We start from the raw sequence: 13,952 nt of genomic DNA, 5'->3' as shown, positions 1-13,952 counted from the left end.
ACCCAACATTCTGATTGGATAAGAATATTAGTTGACTAACGATCAACACTCATTATTGACATTGTAAATTCTAATGTCCAAAATAATGACATGTCATTACCATATTTCTATATTAATGACATGATAAAATGATGATATTATATCTTGTGTCCATGGCACCAAGAAGGTTACCATGCCACCTTAAACATTTCTTCTCGAAAACACCATTTTTTTGCAAGTGAATGAACATTTTCATTAGCTTCCTGAAAATTCTTGCAAAACGCAACGGAGCTTTCCAGGTGAAAAATAGCGAATGACACCGATATCCCTGTTGATATTCCGAGACACAAATTCTTGTCGGGGGTGGTTATACAAGTAAACATGGGCACAACATTGATACGTATCAAAATTTCTTGTTTATATTTTAAACTAAGACAAAATACATATTGGAATTCTGGTTTGATTACAATAGCTTCCCGAATGAACACATCACCATCAGCTAAAGGAAGACCCAATAAATTCATAAGCCGACTATGATCCAACATTTTCATTTCATGCATCAACAATACAGAGTTAAAGAATAAAGATAGTACGGAGAACAACCATTACTCTTGGTTGAACTATTAATAACGCTAAAAGGACCACTGTGCTAAATTGGAAGGATGTAAAAAGAAGTAAAATCAGGTTTGGCAGTTATACCATGCCCAAGAAGAACAAAGGACTTCAACCATCGTCTGAACCACTATCTTCAGACATCCTTCCAACATCCTCAACTATTGTCGAGTCCTGTAAACAAATAGCAGAAGAAACTTGTTACCTAAAACAAAGAGGTAAATGCATTCATTCTCTGCCTCCAGTTAAAATGCAAGAGTGAATTGAATGGTGGTGTCTGCTAGAGAAAGTGAGAGACGTGACTTTTGTAAAATCAAAAGCATTAACATTCTTACCGCCATTTTATCCCAGTCCTTCAACTTAGGATTTGTTAGCATGTAATTATCACGCAATGGGGCCCAAGCAGGTCCTTCATCATTCATAGGATCAGATGATGTATTACTCTGCATATCATAAAATTTCATAAGCAATTACAGTAAAAATTACAAAGAATCCAAATAAAAACTAAAATGGTATTGTGAATGAATTAGAAAAGAATGAAGAAATAATATGTGTCATTTCTTGAATGAGTACAAGGCTCCTTTTATACAGAGGGAAATTACAACAAAAAAAGAAACTAATTAGAGCCAATATTTGACACTTCTACTTTCCTACTTTTTCTTGATTTACATCTTTTACTTTCTATATTTACATAGAAAACAAATCCTAGAATATCTCACAGATTATGACTAAATCAAGGCTTTCAATGACCAAATTTCAAACACTCCCCCTCAAGCTAGTTTAAAGATATCTTCCATAGCCAGCTTGCTAGTCAGATTACCAAATTGCTTCTTGTGTAGTCCCTTCGTTAGTAAATCAGCTAATTCTTCATCAGTTGGAAGATATGTCATGCATATTATTCCCGCATTGACTTTCTCCTTGATGAAATGTTTATCCACTTCTATATGTTTCGTGCGATCATGAAGAATTGGATTATGAGCAATAGCAATAGCAGCTTTGTTGTCACAATAGACCTTCATTGGAGTCGAGTAAGAAAACTTCAATTCTTCAAGAATCCTTTTTATCCACATCGCCTCGCAGATTCCATGGGCAACGGCTCTGAATTCTACTTCAGCACTACTTCTAACTACCACATTTTGTTTTTTACTCCGCCATGTAACTAGGTTTCCTCCAACAAAGGAACAATATCCAGACGTTGATCTTCTGTCTGTAACACTTCCGGCCCAATCTGCGTCTGTGTAGACTTCAACTTGAAGATGTCCATGTTTCTTGAACAATAAGCCTCTTCCTAGAGTTCCTTTCAAATATCTTAAGATCCTATAGACGGCCTCGAAATGCTCCGCCCCTGGTGAGTGCATGAATTGACTTACCATGCTAACTGCAAAAGCAATATCAGGCCGTGTATGAGACAAGTAAATCAACTTTCCTACAAGTCTCTGATATTGTTCCCTGTCCTTTACTTCTTCAACCTTAGCAGCTTGTAACTTCAAGTTTGGCTCAACCGGAGTTTCAACCATCTTACAACCAAGTAGACTTGTTTCTCCAAGGAGATCAAGAACATATTTTCTCTGATTGACAAATATGTCTTCCTTAGATCTTGCAAATTCCATTCCAAGGAAATACTTAAGAGCTCCCAGGTCCTTAATTTGGAACTCCTTTGCTAGTCTTTTCTTCAGAATAGTTAATTATGTTTCATCATCACCAGTGAGAATAATATCATCAACATAAACAATCAAAATTGCAACTTTACCATCTTTTGAATGTTTAAAAAATAATGTGTGATCAGCTTGACTCTGCAAGAAGCCATAACTGATAACTGTCTTTCCAAAGCGGTCAAACCAAGCTCTTGGTGACTGTTTGAGTCCATATAGTGACTTATGTAATCTGCATACTTTGTTACTGCCAAGTTTCTTCTCAAATCTTGGCGGTAGGCTCATATACACCTCTTCCAGATCACCATTGAGAAATGCATTTTTAACGTCAAGTTGATGTAGAGGCCAATCGGAGTTCACTGCAAGAGATAACAACACTCTAATAGAATTTATTTTAGCAACAGGAGCAAAAGTCTCTTGGTAGTCAATCCCATATGTCTGATTAAAGCCTTTAGCCACCAATCTCGCCTTGTATCTCTCAACATTTCCATCAGCTTTACTTTTTATTGTAAACACCCATTTACACCAGACTATTTTCTTTCCTTTGGGTAGATCGACAATCTCCCATGTACCACTTCTCCTTAGAGCATTCATCTCCTCCACGACTGCTAATTTCCAATTTGGATCATCCAATGCTTCCTGTATATTCCTTGGAACAAACAAATGTGAAATCCTAGATGTGAAAGCTTTATGGTTTTTTTATAGTCTGTGATAGGAAAGATATTTTGCAATGGAATGTTGAGTGCAATTTCAGACACCTTTCCTAAGTGCTATAGGGACATCAGGATCAGGAATACTAGGTGAATTGTTGGACAAAGTGGAGGAAATCAAAGGTGTAGTAGGGATAGGATTACCTGAAGTTTCGACACCAGAACTTAGATCTTCGGATTGGTTTCGTGCATGGTTGATATTTGAGTCTTTATTTCTCAAATGAAATCTCTTCCTAGTATAAAACTGAAGCTCAAAATTCAAATCACGTTGATTAGTTTGTAGTATTTCTCCCCCTGAACGAGAATCTCCTTCATTAGGCACCAACAAACCTAGTTCTCCTAGGCAATCGTTATTAGAAACACTTTAATTTGGATTTTCAAAGCGACCACTCTTAGAAATGCGTGGTTTTTGTGTAAGATAAATTACATTGGGCAGTGGGATAGAAATGTCCCAAAAATTATCTTCTACATCACTTGTCTCCCCCTGAAGAGAATTTTTTGTGAAATAAGGTTTTGTTTCCAAAAACGACACATCCATACTCACATGAATTTTTTTTGTTTGAGGATCAAAACACTTATACCCCTTTTATTTGAAGAGTACCCCAAAAAAATGCATTTAATAGCACGTGGGTCAAGTTTTGAACGAAATTGGCATGGAACATGAACATAGACAGTATATCCAAAAACTTTGACAGGTAACTCAGAAAACAACCTTGTTCCAGGAAAAGATGATTTTAGGCAATCGAGTGGTGTTTTGTATGTTAACACCTTAGTAGGCATCTTATTTATCAAGTAAGCGGCTGTTAAAACTGCTTCACCCCATAAGTATTTGGGAACATGCATGTAAAACATTATGGCACGTGCTACTTCAAGTAAATGTTTATTTTTTCGTTCTGCAATGCCATTTTGTTGAGGGGTATCCCGACATGTAGAGTGATGAAAAATCCCTTTCTCTTTCAAAAAATCACCTAAGTGCTCATTAAAATATTCTGTTCCATTGTTAGAATGTAAAATACTAATCTTGGTTTGAAATTGGTTTTCAATCAGAGTGTAAAATTTTTTGAATAAATCTTTCACGTCAGACTTTTTATTCATTAGATAAATCCAACATAACCGTGTGTGATCATCAATAAAAGTAACAAACCACCTTTTACCAGAAATAGTAGTAACTTTAGAAGGGCCCCAAACATCACTATGAATCAGATAAAAAGGTTTGGAGGACTGATAATCGTTTGGTAAATAAGAGGAATGACGGTTTTTTGAAAAAAATGCAATTTTCACAATGAAAAGAAGAACAATCAATCCCTTTAAATAATTCTGGAAATAAGTGTTTCAAATAAAGAAAACTAGGATGTCCTAGTCTCTAGTGCCACAACATTATTTTTTCTCGAACAGAAATTGAACTAGTACCACTAAAGCTCTGAACTTTTTTATTACAGATAGATACTTCATCAAAGTAATAAAGACCTTCAATCATCCTAGCACGTCCAATCATCATCCCCGAGTTTCGATCTTGAAATTCACAATGTGATTCAAAGAAGGTAATGCAACAATTAGAATCTCTAGATAGTTTACTGACAGACAAAAGATTGTAGGCTAATTTAGGGACATGAAGAACATTATTGAGATTAATTTTCTCTGTCAGCTTAATGAGTCCTTTCCTGCAATAGGTGAAAAACTACCATAGGCAATTATAATTTTTTCATTTCCAGGGCAAGGTGAATAGGTATTAAATAAATGAGAAAAACTAGTCATGTGATCTGAGGCTCCGGAATCTATTATCCACAGAGAGGAATTTGGACAAGAAAGGGCTTTAGGATTACTACATGTTTGTGCCAAAGAAACACTAGGAATACCATATGAGAAATTGGATTTTATCAATTTCAAGAGTTGATCAATCTGCTCTTTGTTGAAGGGACCTGAGTTAGCTTCACTTGCAGTAGGAATTCCACGATTCTTCTCTCCTTGCTTGTTGCTTTTCCAGTTAGCATGTTTGCCATGAATTTTCCAACATGTCTCACATGTATGGCGGGGTTTGTTGCAAAAATCGCACCAGACCCATGGTTTATAATCAGACCTGCGCTGGTAGTTTGCTGCCTTGTAGGCTGCAACATCACTCAAGAAGGCAAAATTTTCAATTAACTCACCAGTACTCTTCTTTTTAAGGATGACATTCCTTCAGCTTTCTTCTCTTTTAACTTCGGCAAATACTTCGCCAATGGATGGAAGAGGAGGTCTGCCAATAATCCTTCCTCGTATTTCATCAAACTCAACATTGAGGCCGGCAAGAAACTTGTAAATACGACTATCTTCTACAGTTTTCTTATGGTGATTACAGTCGTCAATACTTTTCCATTCGTATGTGTTGAAGAGATCAAGATCCTGCCACAGCCTTTTCAACGAATGGAAATATGTGGTGACAGAATTATCTCCTTGACGAATCTCGTCCAATTTTAAAGTCAACTTAAAAACCTGAGATTGGTTGCCTAGGTCAGAATACATCTAACATTATCCCACAATTCTTTTGCAGTAGGAAAACACATGTAATTGGAGCTTATGTCCTCCTCCATGGAATTGACCAGCCATGTCATAACCATGGGGTTTTCAGCATCCCAAGAGCGTACATCGGATCATCAACAACAGGAGCCTTCTTGTCACCAGTGATGTAACCGATTTTCCCTTGCCCACGAATATACATCCGGACTGATTGTGACCATCGGAGGAAGTTGTCACTATTTAAGCGGATGGTGGTGATTTGGACAGAATGAGAATTGGAGTGGTGCTGCGGAATGGCCGCAGCAGGGGTTGAGGTGATTTCCGACGCGACTTCGGACATGGCTACAGTGATTTTGGAACTGTTGTGTTTTAGGGTTAAGACACAATTATGGCTCTGACACCAAATTAGAAAAGAATAAAGAAATAATGTGTCATATTTCTTGAATGAGCACAAGGCTCCTTTTATACAGAGGGAAATTACAACAAAAAAAAGAAACTAATTAGAGCCAATATTTGACAGCTTCTACTTTCCTACTTTTTCTTGATTTACATCTTTTACTTTCTATATGTACATAGAAAACAAATCCTAGAATATCTCACAGATTATGACTAAATCAAGGCTTTCAATGACCAAATTTCCAACAAAATGCAGTGTTGACAAGGGCACAAGGTGCATTTTAGATGTTAGAACCCTTATATTGCCTCAAGCAAAAGAGGCAAAAAAAAACATGCTACATTGAGTGAAGTAAAGCACAATATAACATACATTTTATTATTATTATCTTACGGTTCTGTGTTGTAAATTCAAATATTGAAAAGTAGAGAATTAAATAATATTCCTTTCTTCCTAATAAAGGTCTATCTGATAAAAAAAAGGTGAAAATGAAATGGGCCTCGCCTAAAAGGATCAGAGGCTCTTTTGTTGTTTGGTGCTAAGGTGTCGGCATGCCTAGGTGCACGCCTTGGCAACACTGATTCAAGGTGAGGTTCCCAGCTAATGAGCAAAATACCCAACTATTGTGTAGCTTAACATGCACAATATCATATACATATATGCTAAAGTTTAGTACATCTGTCAGAGATTAGTTACCTAAGTTAAGGAGATTTAGTTAGATTTATAAATATTCTATTTAGTTAGTATCCCTAAATCTGAGGAATTGTTTTTATTACTAGAATTAGTCTTACTTAGTTTAGAAGTTACCTAAGATAAGGCCCAGGCTTGTATATATAACTGTAAGTTTCCTACACATCCAATAAGAAAGAATTACAGTCAAATTCATAGCTTTTATCATGGTATCAAAGCTACTCGTTTTTGGGTATTAATCTTCTTGTTGAGCCATTTTTTTAGTTCTTATTATTTCTTAAGAGAGTATGGCACTTGATCAGCAAAATATAGGCGATACAGATGATTACATCAGTACAGAAACTGCTCAAGGAGGCACAATGGGTGAGGGAAGTCACTCTAATTCGATAAGTGACTTACAAAACATACAAGCAGCCTATAGATTGAATGGAAAAAACTACCTTAAGTGGTCACAATTGGTTCGGACTTTCCTAAAAGGGAGAGGTAAACTTATTCATCTCCTTAGAACGGGTCCCAAGGAAAGAGATCCCAGATTTGAGGCCTGGGATAAACAAAACTCATTGGTTATGTCTTGGTTGTGGAATTCAATGGTGCCTGAAATTAGTGACACCTGAACGTTTCTTGGAATAACCCATGAGATATGAATGGCTGTAAAAAAACCTATTCGAAGGTTCAAGATGCTGCCCAGATTTATGAAATCAAGAGCAAGATTTTCAACCACTAAACAAGGAAGCAAATCAATTACAAAGTATTCTAATATGCTGCAGAATCTGTTGCAGGAAATGGACCACTATCAATGCATTAAGATAAAATGCAGTGAGGATGCAACAATTCTAAAGAGGTTTGTAGAAAAATATAGGATTTATGATTTTCTTGTTGGACTAAATATAAAATTTGATGCAGTAATGGTCCAGATTCTAGGAAAAGAAGACCTGCCCTCACTGAATGAAACTATTGCTATCATTCGTGCTGAAGAAGGAAGAAGATGAGTGATGGTGGTTGAAAACAATCAAGTAGAAAGTTTAGCCTCGATTATTAGGGTTGTTCCTGAGGGACCAAATCGTCTAGAGTAGCAGAATATTGAACGCAAATCAGAAGGAAGAAGGATGGTTAACAAGGACTCCTTACGATGTACTTACTGCAAAAAAACCTCGCCACACACAAGAGATGCGTTAGAAGTTACATGGAAAGCCTCATACTGCAAATAAGAACTTCACAGAGAAAGGAGGTTTAGCAAGAGGACAAAGCAGAGCTTATGCAACTAAACATGTGGCTAAGGAGTCTGATGAACAATCTGTTGAATTCAACCGGGAAGAAGTAGAAAAATTGAAGAACCTACTGGAATCCTTAGAAAAACCAACCTCTACAGGTACATGCAATCTAGTTTTCTCATGTATCTTCTTCCTCTTCTCAGAATTCTTATGCTTTAGAATCATCCACCCACATACCTACCCAAAACTCCTGGGTAATTGACTTAGGAGCCACTGATCACATGACTAATTCATCACTAAAATGCCTCACCTACATAACCTACCCTAGCAACAAGAAAATCACAGTTGCATATGGTACTATGGTAACGGTTGCTGGTTAAGGAGATATTGACATCAGTAAAACTCTATTGCTTAAAAATGTCCTACATGTGCCAAAACTATTTACTAGTCTTATTTCTATTCCAAAGCTTATCAAAGACAATAACTGCAGTGTTTTATTTCATCCTACACAATGTATTTTTCAGGAGCAAGAAACGAAGAGAATGATTGAGCGTGCTAGGGAAATAAATGGCCCATACTACCTTGAAGACCTTAGTGGACCAACTAGAGTTTTGAATACTCGACCATTTTCTTTTTTATCTGAATCTACAACCAATAAAGACCAAATCTGGCTACATCACTTTCGCCTTGGTCACCCACCTTTTAGACTCTTAAAACCTATATTTCCCTCCTTGGGTAATTCCTTAAATGTTGAAGAATTTTATTGTGAAGTTTGTGAATTTGCAAAGCATAAATGTTCCTCTTTTCCAGCAAGTAATAAACGGACCAACAATCCCTTTACCCTTATTCACAGTGATGTTTGGGGGCCTTCCATTATTCCTAACATAACTGGGGCTAGATGGTTTGTGTCTTTTATAGACGATTGTACTCGGGTTACTTAGATTTATCTACTAAAATAGAAGTTTGATGTTACATCTACTTTTAAAACCTTTTACAACATGATCAAGACTCAGTTTGGGGCTGAAATAAAATGAATAAAATCAGACAATGCCAAAGACTACTTTAATCAAGTTATGTCTCTTTATTTCTTAGAAAGGGATATTATACATGAGTCCTCTTGTGTAAATACTCCCCAACAGAATGGGGTAGCAGAAAGGAAGAATGGACATCTTCTTGCCATAACTAGAGCACTTTTATTTCAAAACAATGTCCCTAAAAGGTACTGGGGGAAGATGTGTTAACTGTCACTTACATGATAAACAGACTACCCACTAAAGTCCTTGAATTCCAAAGTCCCCTTCAAACCCTTACAAAGTTCTTTCCAAATTTCAGCCCATCTCTTAACCTAAAACCAAGGGCATTTGGGTGTGTTGCTTTCGTTCACATTCATTCTTAAGGTCGAGGGAAACTTGATCTAAGGGCATTGAAATACATTTTTATTGGGTATTCCTCCACTCAAAAGGGCTACAAGTGCTACCACCCACATAAAAATTACTACACTACTGCTTATGTCACTTTTGTGGAAAAAAGAGTTATTTTTCAGTTCCTTATCTTCAGGTGAAATATCATTTAGGGAAGATAAGGATGCATATTTGTTTTTACTTCAGCCCCTTGTTGATCTTCCTACACCTACACCTATACCTATACATTCTACATAAACACAACCTAATTCTACTCCATCCTCTCCCCAATCAGAAATTTAATACTTCTCAAACTTCTACTCCTCAACCAAACATTAATACACCACAACCCAATATTCAAGACACTACTTGTCCTTTAAGGGTCTATTCGAGGAAGAAGGCACCTATGTAGATTCAATCATCCCCTTCTCCTGCTCCTATACAATTTGAGGTACACTCTGAAACTCCTTCTGAACAAAGTGATGCTGAAACTACTATATTTGCTTCTGATTTTGAATTTCTCATTGCTATTAGAAAAGGAAAAAGAACATGCACCACCAAACATCCTACCTATCTGTTTATGACCTACAAAAACCTATCCCCCAATCACAGAACCTTCTTTATTAGCCTAAATGACATTGCTATTCCTAAAACAATATTTGAGGCATTAGAAAATGAGAACTGGAAAGAGGCTATGAAAAAGGAAATGGAGGTGTTGGAGAAGAATAAGACATGGGATTTAGTGAAGCTGCCAGAAGGGAAAAAATAGTGGGATGCATATGGGTATTTACTATCAAGTATAATTCAGATGGTTCTCTAGAAAGGTACAAAGCAAGATTGGTGGCAAAAGGGTACTCTCAAACCTATGGAATTAACTATCTTGAAACTTTAGCCACTGTTGCAAAGATGAACACAGTAAGGGTCCTATTGTCCTTAGCAGCTATTCAGGGATTGAATTTGCAGTAGTTTGACATCAAGAATGCCTTCTTGCATAGGGACCTTGAAGAAGAAATTTACATGGATATTCCACCCGAATTTGGTTCGAGTCTTGGATAGGCAGTGTGTAAATTGAGAAAAACTCTTTATGGACTAAAACAATCCCCAAGAGCTTGGTTTGGGAGATTTACTAAAGTAATAATAAAACAAGGTTTTAAACAAAGTCAAGATGATCATACTCTGTTTGTGAAATACTCTCCTTCAGGGGGAATAATTGTACTGTTGGTGTATGTGGATGATATAATTGTTACAGGTAATGATTCTGAAGGAATTGGAAATTTAAATGTCTTACAAAATAGTTTGAAGTGAAGGACCTTGGAAGATTAAAATACTTCCTTGGTATTGAGGTGACTCACTCACAGCAAGGGATTTTTATATCTCAGCAGAAGTATACTTTGGACATGTTGAAGGAAATTGGAAAACTAGGGTGTAAACCAGCAGAAACTCCTATAGAAGTCAATCACAAGCTTGGAGACTCCAAGGAGGAGGATATGGCAGTTGATAGAAGATTTTTTAGAGACTCGCGGGAAAGCTTGTCTATTTGTCACACACCAGACCAGACATCGCATATGTTGTTGGGGTTATGAGCCAATTCATGCACAATCCTAAGGAATCACACCTAAGGGTTGTAGTCCAAATTTTTAATATTTGAAGGGTTCACGAGGCAAAGGAATTATATTTAGAAGAGGGGGAACTTGACTCTGGAAGCATACACTGATGCAGATTATGCAGGATCCATAATTGATAAAAGGTCAACCTCAGGCTACTGCACTTTCTTTGGAGGAAACTTAGTTACTTGGAGAAGTAAAAAACAGAATATGGTGGCTAGATCAAGTGCAGAAGCTAAATTTCGAGCTATGGCATTGGGAATTTGTGAGTTATTATGGCTTAAGATTATTTTAGAAGACTTGAAGGTAAAGTGGAATGGACCAATGAAAATCTACTATGATAACAAGTCAGCAATCAACATTGCTCATAATCCAGTTCAACATGAGAACAAAACATGTTGAAGTGGATAGACATTTCATAAAAGAGAAACTTGACAGTGGCCTGATCTGTACTCCCTATGTGACCACTGGAGATCAAGTTGCAGATGTACTTAACAAGGGTCTACATGGTAAGTATTTTCAGAAGTTAATAGGCAAGTTGAGGATGGAAGATATCCAATGCTCCCAACTTGAGGGGGAGTGTCAAAGATTAGTTACCTAAGTCAAGGAGATTGAGTTGGATTTGTAAATATTCTATTTAGTTAGTATCCCTAAATCTGAGGGATTGTTTTTATTACTAGAATTAGTCTCTTACCTAGTTTAGAAGTTACCTAAGATAAGGCATGGGTTTGTATATATAATTGTAAGTTTCCTACGCATTCAATAAGAGCGAATTACAGTCAAATTCATGGCTTTTGTCAACATCAATTGTAACAACACCCAAAAGTGGCAAGGAAAATGAAAGGACATTATGGTGTAATATAGCACAATGCAAGGAACTGGTAGAATGTTAAGAAAATAACCAACCTTGCATTCGCGTGCAGGCAATGACGTCTTTCCTAGCTCTGAAAAGAAGGCTTCTTTCCTTCGTTTTCTTATCACTAGCAGGATGCATAAACTATAAAGTCAGAAAACTAGAACGAGGAAAGTAGCACACTTTTAAGGGTTATATAGATGCAAATAAAGTTCTCCAATAGTCTTTTACAAGTAGCATATGTTAAGTACCATGAAAATTAACGTTTACATGTGAAGAATCTACATCATGTCCAGCCTCTAAACCTAGGGTTTAAAGGCGTAAATAGTTTATGATAAATCGGTTTAATCTTTTCATTTGTACGACAAGATAGAAAATAAAACAGAAATACAGTTTCTAAAAGCACCAATACCCAAGAACCATTTGATCAGAACTTGCTGCACATATAGGAGAAAGACGCAATTTACTTCCATGAGTTTCTAGAAATATTGATTATACTTTAACCAACAAAAGCTTTTGAACGCGGTTCTACAACTTTTGAAAGGATAAAGTACATACAATCTCATCAGATAAAAGTGACAACATATACAAATGGCTTATGCGCATGCGCATGCATATAAAAAAAGGCTTTAGTGAATTATGATCAACAAATGCATGAGATGGTTCTTTGGTGATATACTGATATTAGTATACCAAGTCTTTTTCACCAATCTGGTCATAAAGATATTAGGCATAACTTTGAAAGTAGTTAAATCTTTGGATGAGTGGGAAGCCAAAAACAAGCATTTCAAGTTATTCAAAATGTAAAATGCCAAAAATAGGGCAACATAACCAGAGCAAGATTTGCTTTGTAGTCAAGATACTAAATGATGCATGATTACATATTTCACGAACTCAATGGAATTTGCTTTCAAATGTTCAATATAAAACTTGTAGCCATTGGGATATAAGCATACCTTTTGCATCTTTAGACTTTGAAGGGTCCAATCCTTTCTGAGCCTTTTGTGCTTTGTTCACCTGCAGGATACATGAAACAACAAAGATTACACAAGAGACTTGATAGAAATAACTAATGGTCTAACAGACGAAACAAGAAACTATGAACAATAGATCCGCCTTCGTTAAAAAAAACTTACAGCATTGAATAACTTCACCACTGAAACATCCAGAAACACATAAACAACAAACATAATTAGCATGAGAAGAAATAAGCAATGAATTAAGATTTTACATAACACTAGATGAAAATAAGGTCTAAAAATATATTACCTCCTTTCGTGGCAATACCAATTAGAAACTTTTCATGTGAATCCAAGTAATTCACAGGCTTCACATGTCCCTTGTCTGCAATCTGTAACATTAATAGTGCATAGGATGAATAAATTAGCATAGCAAAAGGAAGGTCATAGTAATATATTTTGCAAATTGTAAGGCAAGTACCAAATGTTTTTCTTTCTTAGCTTCTCCCTTAACTTTCCTTTCAGCTTCCTCTTCAGCTAACTTCTTTGCAATAAGTTGCTTATGCCCGGATAATACGGGACCCTATAACAACAACAAAAATCATTGAAAAAGAAACACAATTTCCCTTCTGAAATGAAAAAGACCCGAGTTTAGAAACCAGCTTTACCAAGGAATCATTAGCAACATTCTTCTTTATAATGTTCTTAAATGCCAACCTGAATGCCCTAACACCTTCGGTAAACTTCATAATCCCAGATTGAATGTCATCTCCTTCTTCTTCTTGTTCTCCTCCAGAATCATCACTTCCTTCAGAATCATCTCCACCACCGCCCCTCCGGGTATAATTAGGAACTGCCTCCGCCGCCGTGTTTTCCTTTTCCTCCTCCTCGTCTTCGTCATCAGAATTGTAGTCACGGGCTCGTTTTTCAAACAGATTTCTCATTTTTTTACTTACTCGGAACTTTTTTCCTTTACCCTCCAACATCTTAAGCTTCTTATTATTGGCTTTGTTACCTTTCCCTTTACCTGGATGTCTTTTCCTCTTCCCAGCTGCAACACTGCCTTCCTCCATTATCATCATCGGCTTCTTCCTTTCAACAGAAAAATACCCAAAGGACGAGAAGATTACAAAACCCCTTTTAAACCCTAATTATACACAGAAAACTTAGAACCAGAATACGGTCCATTGTTTTTCTTCCTTCTTTTCGGATTACTTCTTTAACTTCTCTGTTTGGGCCATTTTATTTTATTTTTGGTCTTAATTCTTTATTCAGTTTTCGTGGGCCTCAAAACTCTTAAGCCTTCTTTATTTGTACTCAAGAATAAGGATTTATTTATTTACTGAAAATAATTTTTGAAAAATAAATTATTTATTTTAAAAAATATTTTTT

At 36.3% G+C, this 13,952-nt stretch overlaps 1 protein-coding gene across 1 annotated transcript; it reads right to left on the bottom strand.

Annotated features, from left to right (window-relative positions):
- Positions 1-497: 497 nt before the first annotated feature.
- On the bottom strand, positions 498-13,737 carry LOC120177189 (RRP15-like protein). The gene is made up of 8 exons (XM_039183412.1): positions 13,229-13,737; positions 13,042-13,143; positions 12,871-12,952; positions 12,738-12,757; positions 12,558-12,618; positions 11,655-11,728; positions 927-1,034; positions 498-765 (listed from the first exon to the last, which is right to left on the bottom strand). Exons 1-8 carry the CDS (start codon positions 13,640-13,642, stop codon positions 703-705), a joined length of 924 nt encoding a protein of 307 aa, XP_039039343.1. The 5' UTR covers positions 13,643-13,737; the 3' UTR covers positions 498-702.
- Between the last annotated feature and the right edge of the window lie 215 nt (positions 13,738-13,952).

This window comes from Hibiscus syriacus, unplaced genomic scaffold (genome assembly GCF_006381635.1).
Source record: "Hibiscus syriacus cultivar Baekdansim isolate YM2019G1 unplaced genomic scaffold, ASM638163v2 tig00112285_pilon, whole genome shotgun sequence".
Lineage (NCBI taxonomy): Eukaryota > Viridiplantae > Streptophyta > Magnoliopsida > Malvales > Malvaceae > Hibiscus > Hibiscus syriacus.
The sequence above is the reverse complement of the archived record's forward strand: the minus strand, read 5'-3'. Positions and strand labels throughout refer to the sequence as shown.

Excerpts from the sequence above, each read along its gene's own strand:
- LOC120177189 (XM_039183412.1), bottom strand. The coding sequence starts at position 13,642 with ATGATGATAATGGAGGAAGGCAGTGTTGCAGCTGGGAAGAGGAAAAGA. Across the intron at positions 13,144-13,228 it reads ATGTTGCTAATGATTCCTTG|GGTCCCGTATTATCCGGGCA; the intron begins GTAAAGCTGGTT and ends TTGTTGTTATAG. Across the intron at positions 12,619-12,737 it reads TGGTGAAGTTATTCAATGCT|GTGAACAAAGCACAAAAGGC; the intron begins GTAAGTTTTTTT and ends TGTATCCTGCAG.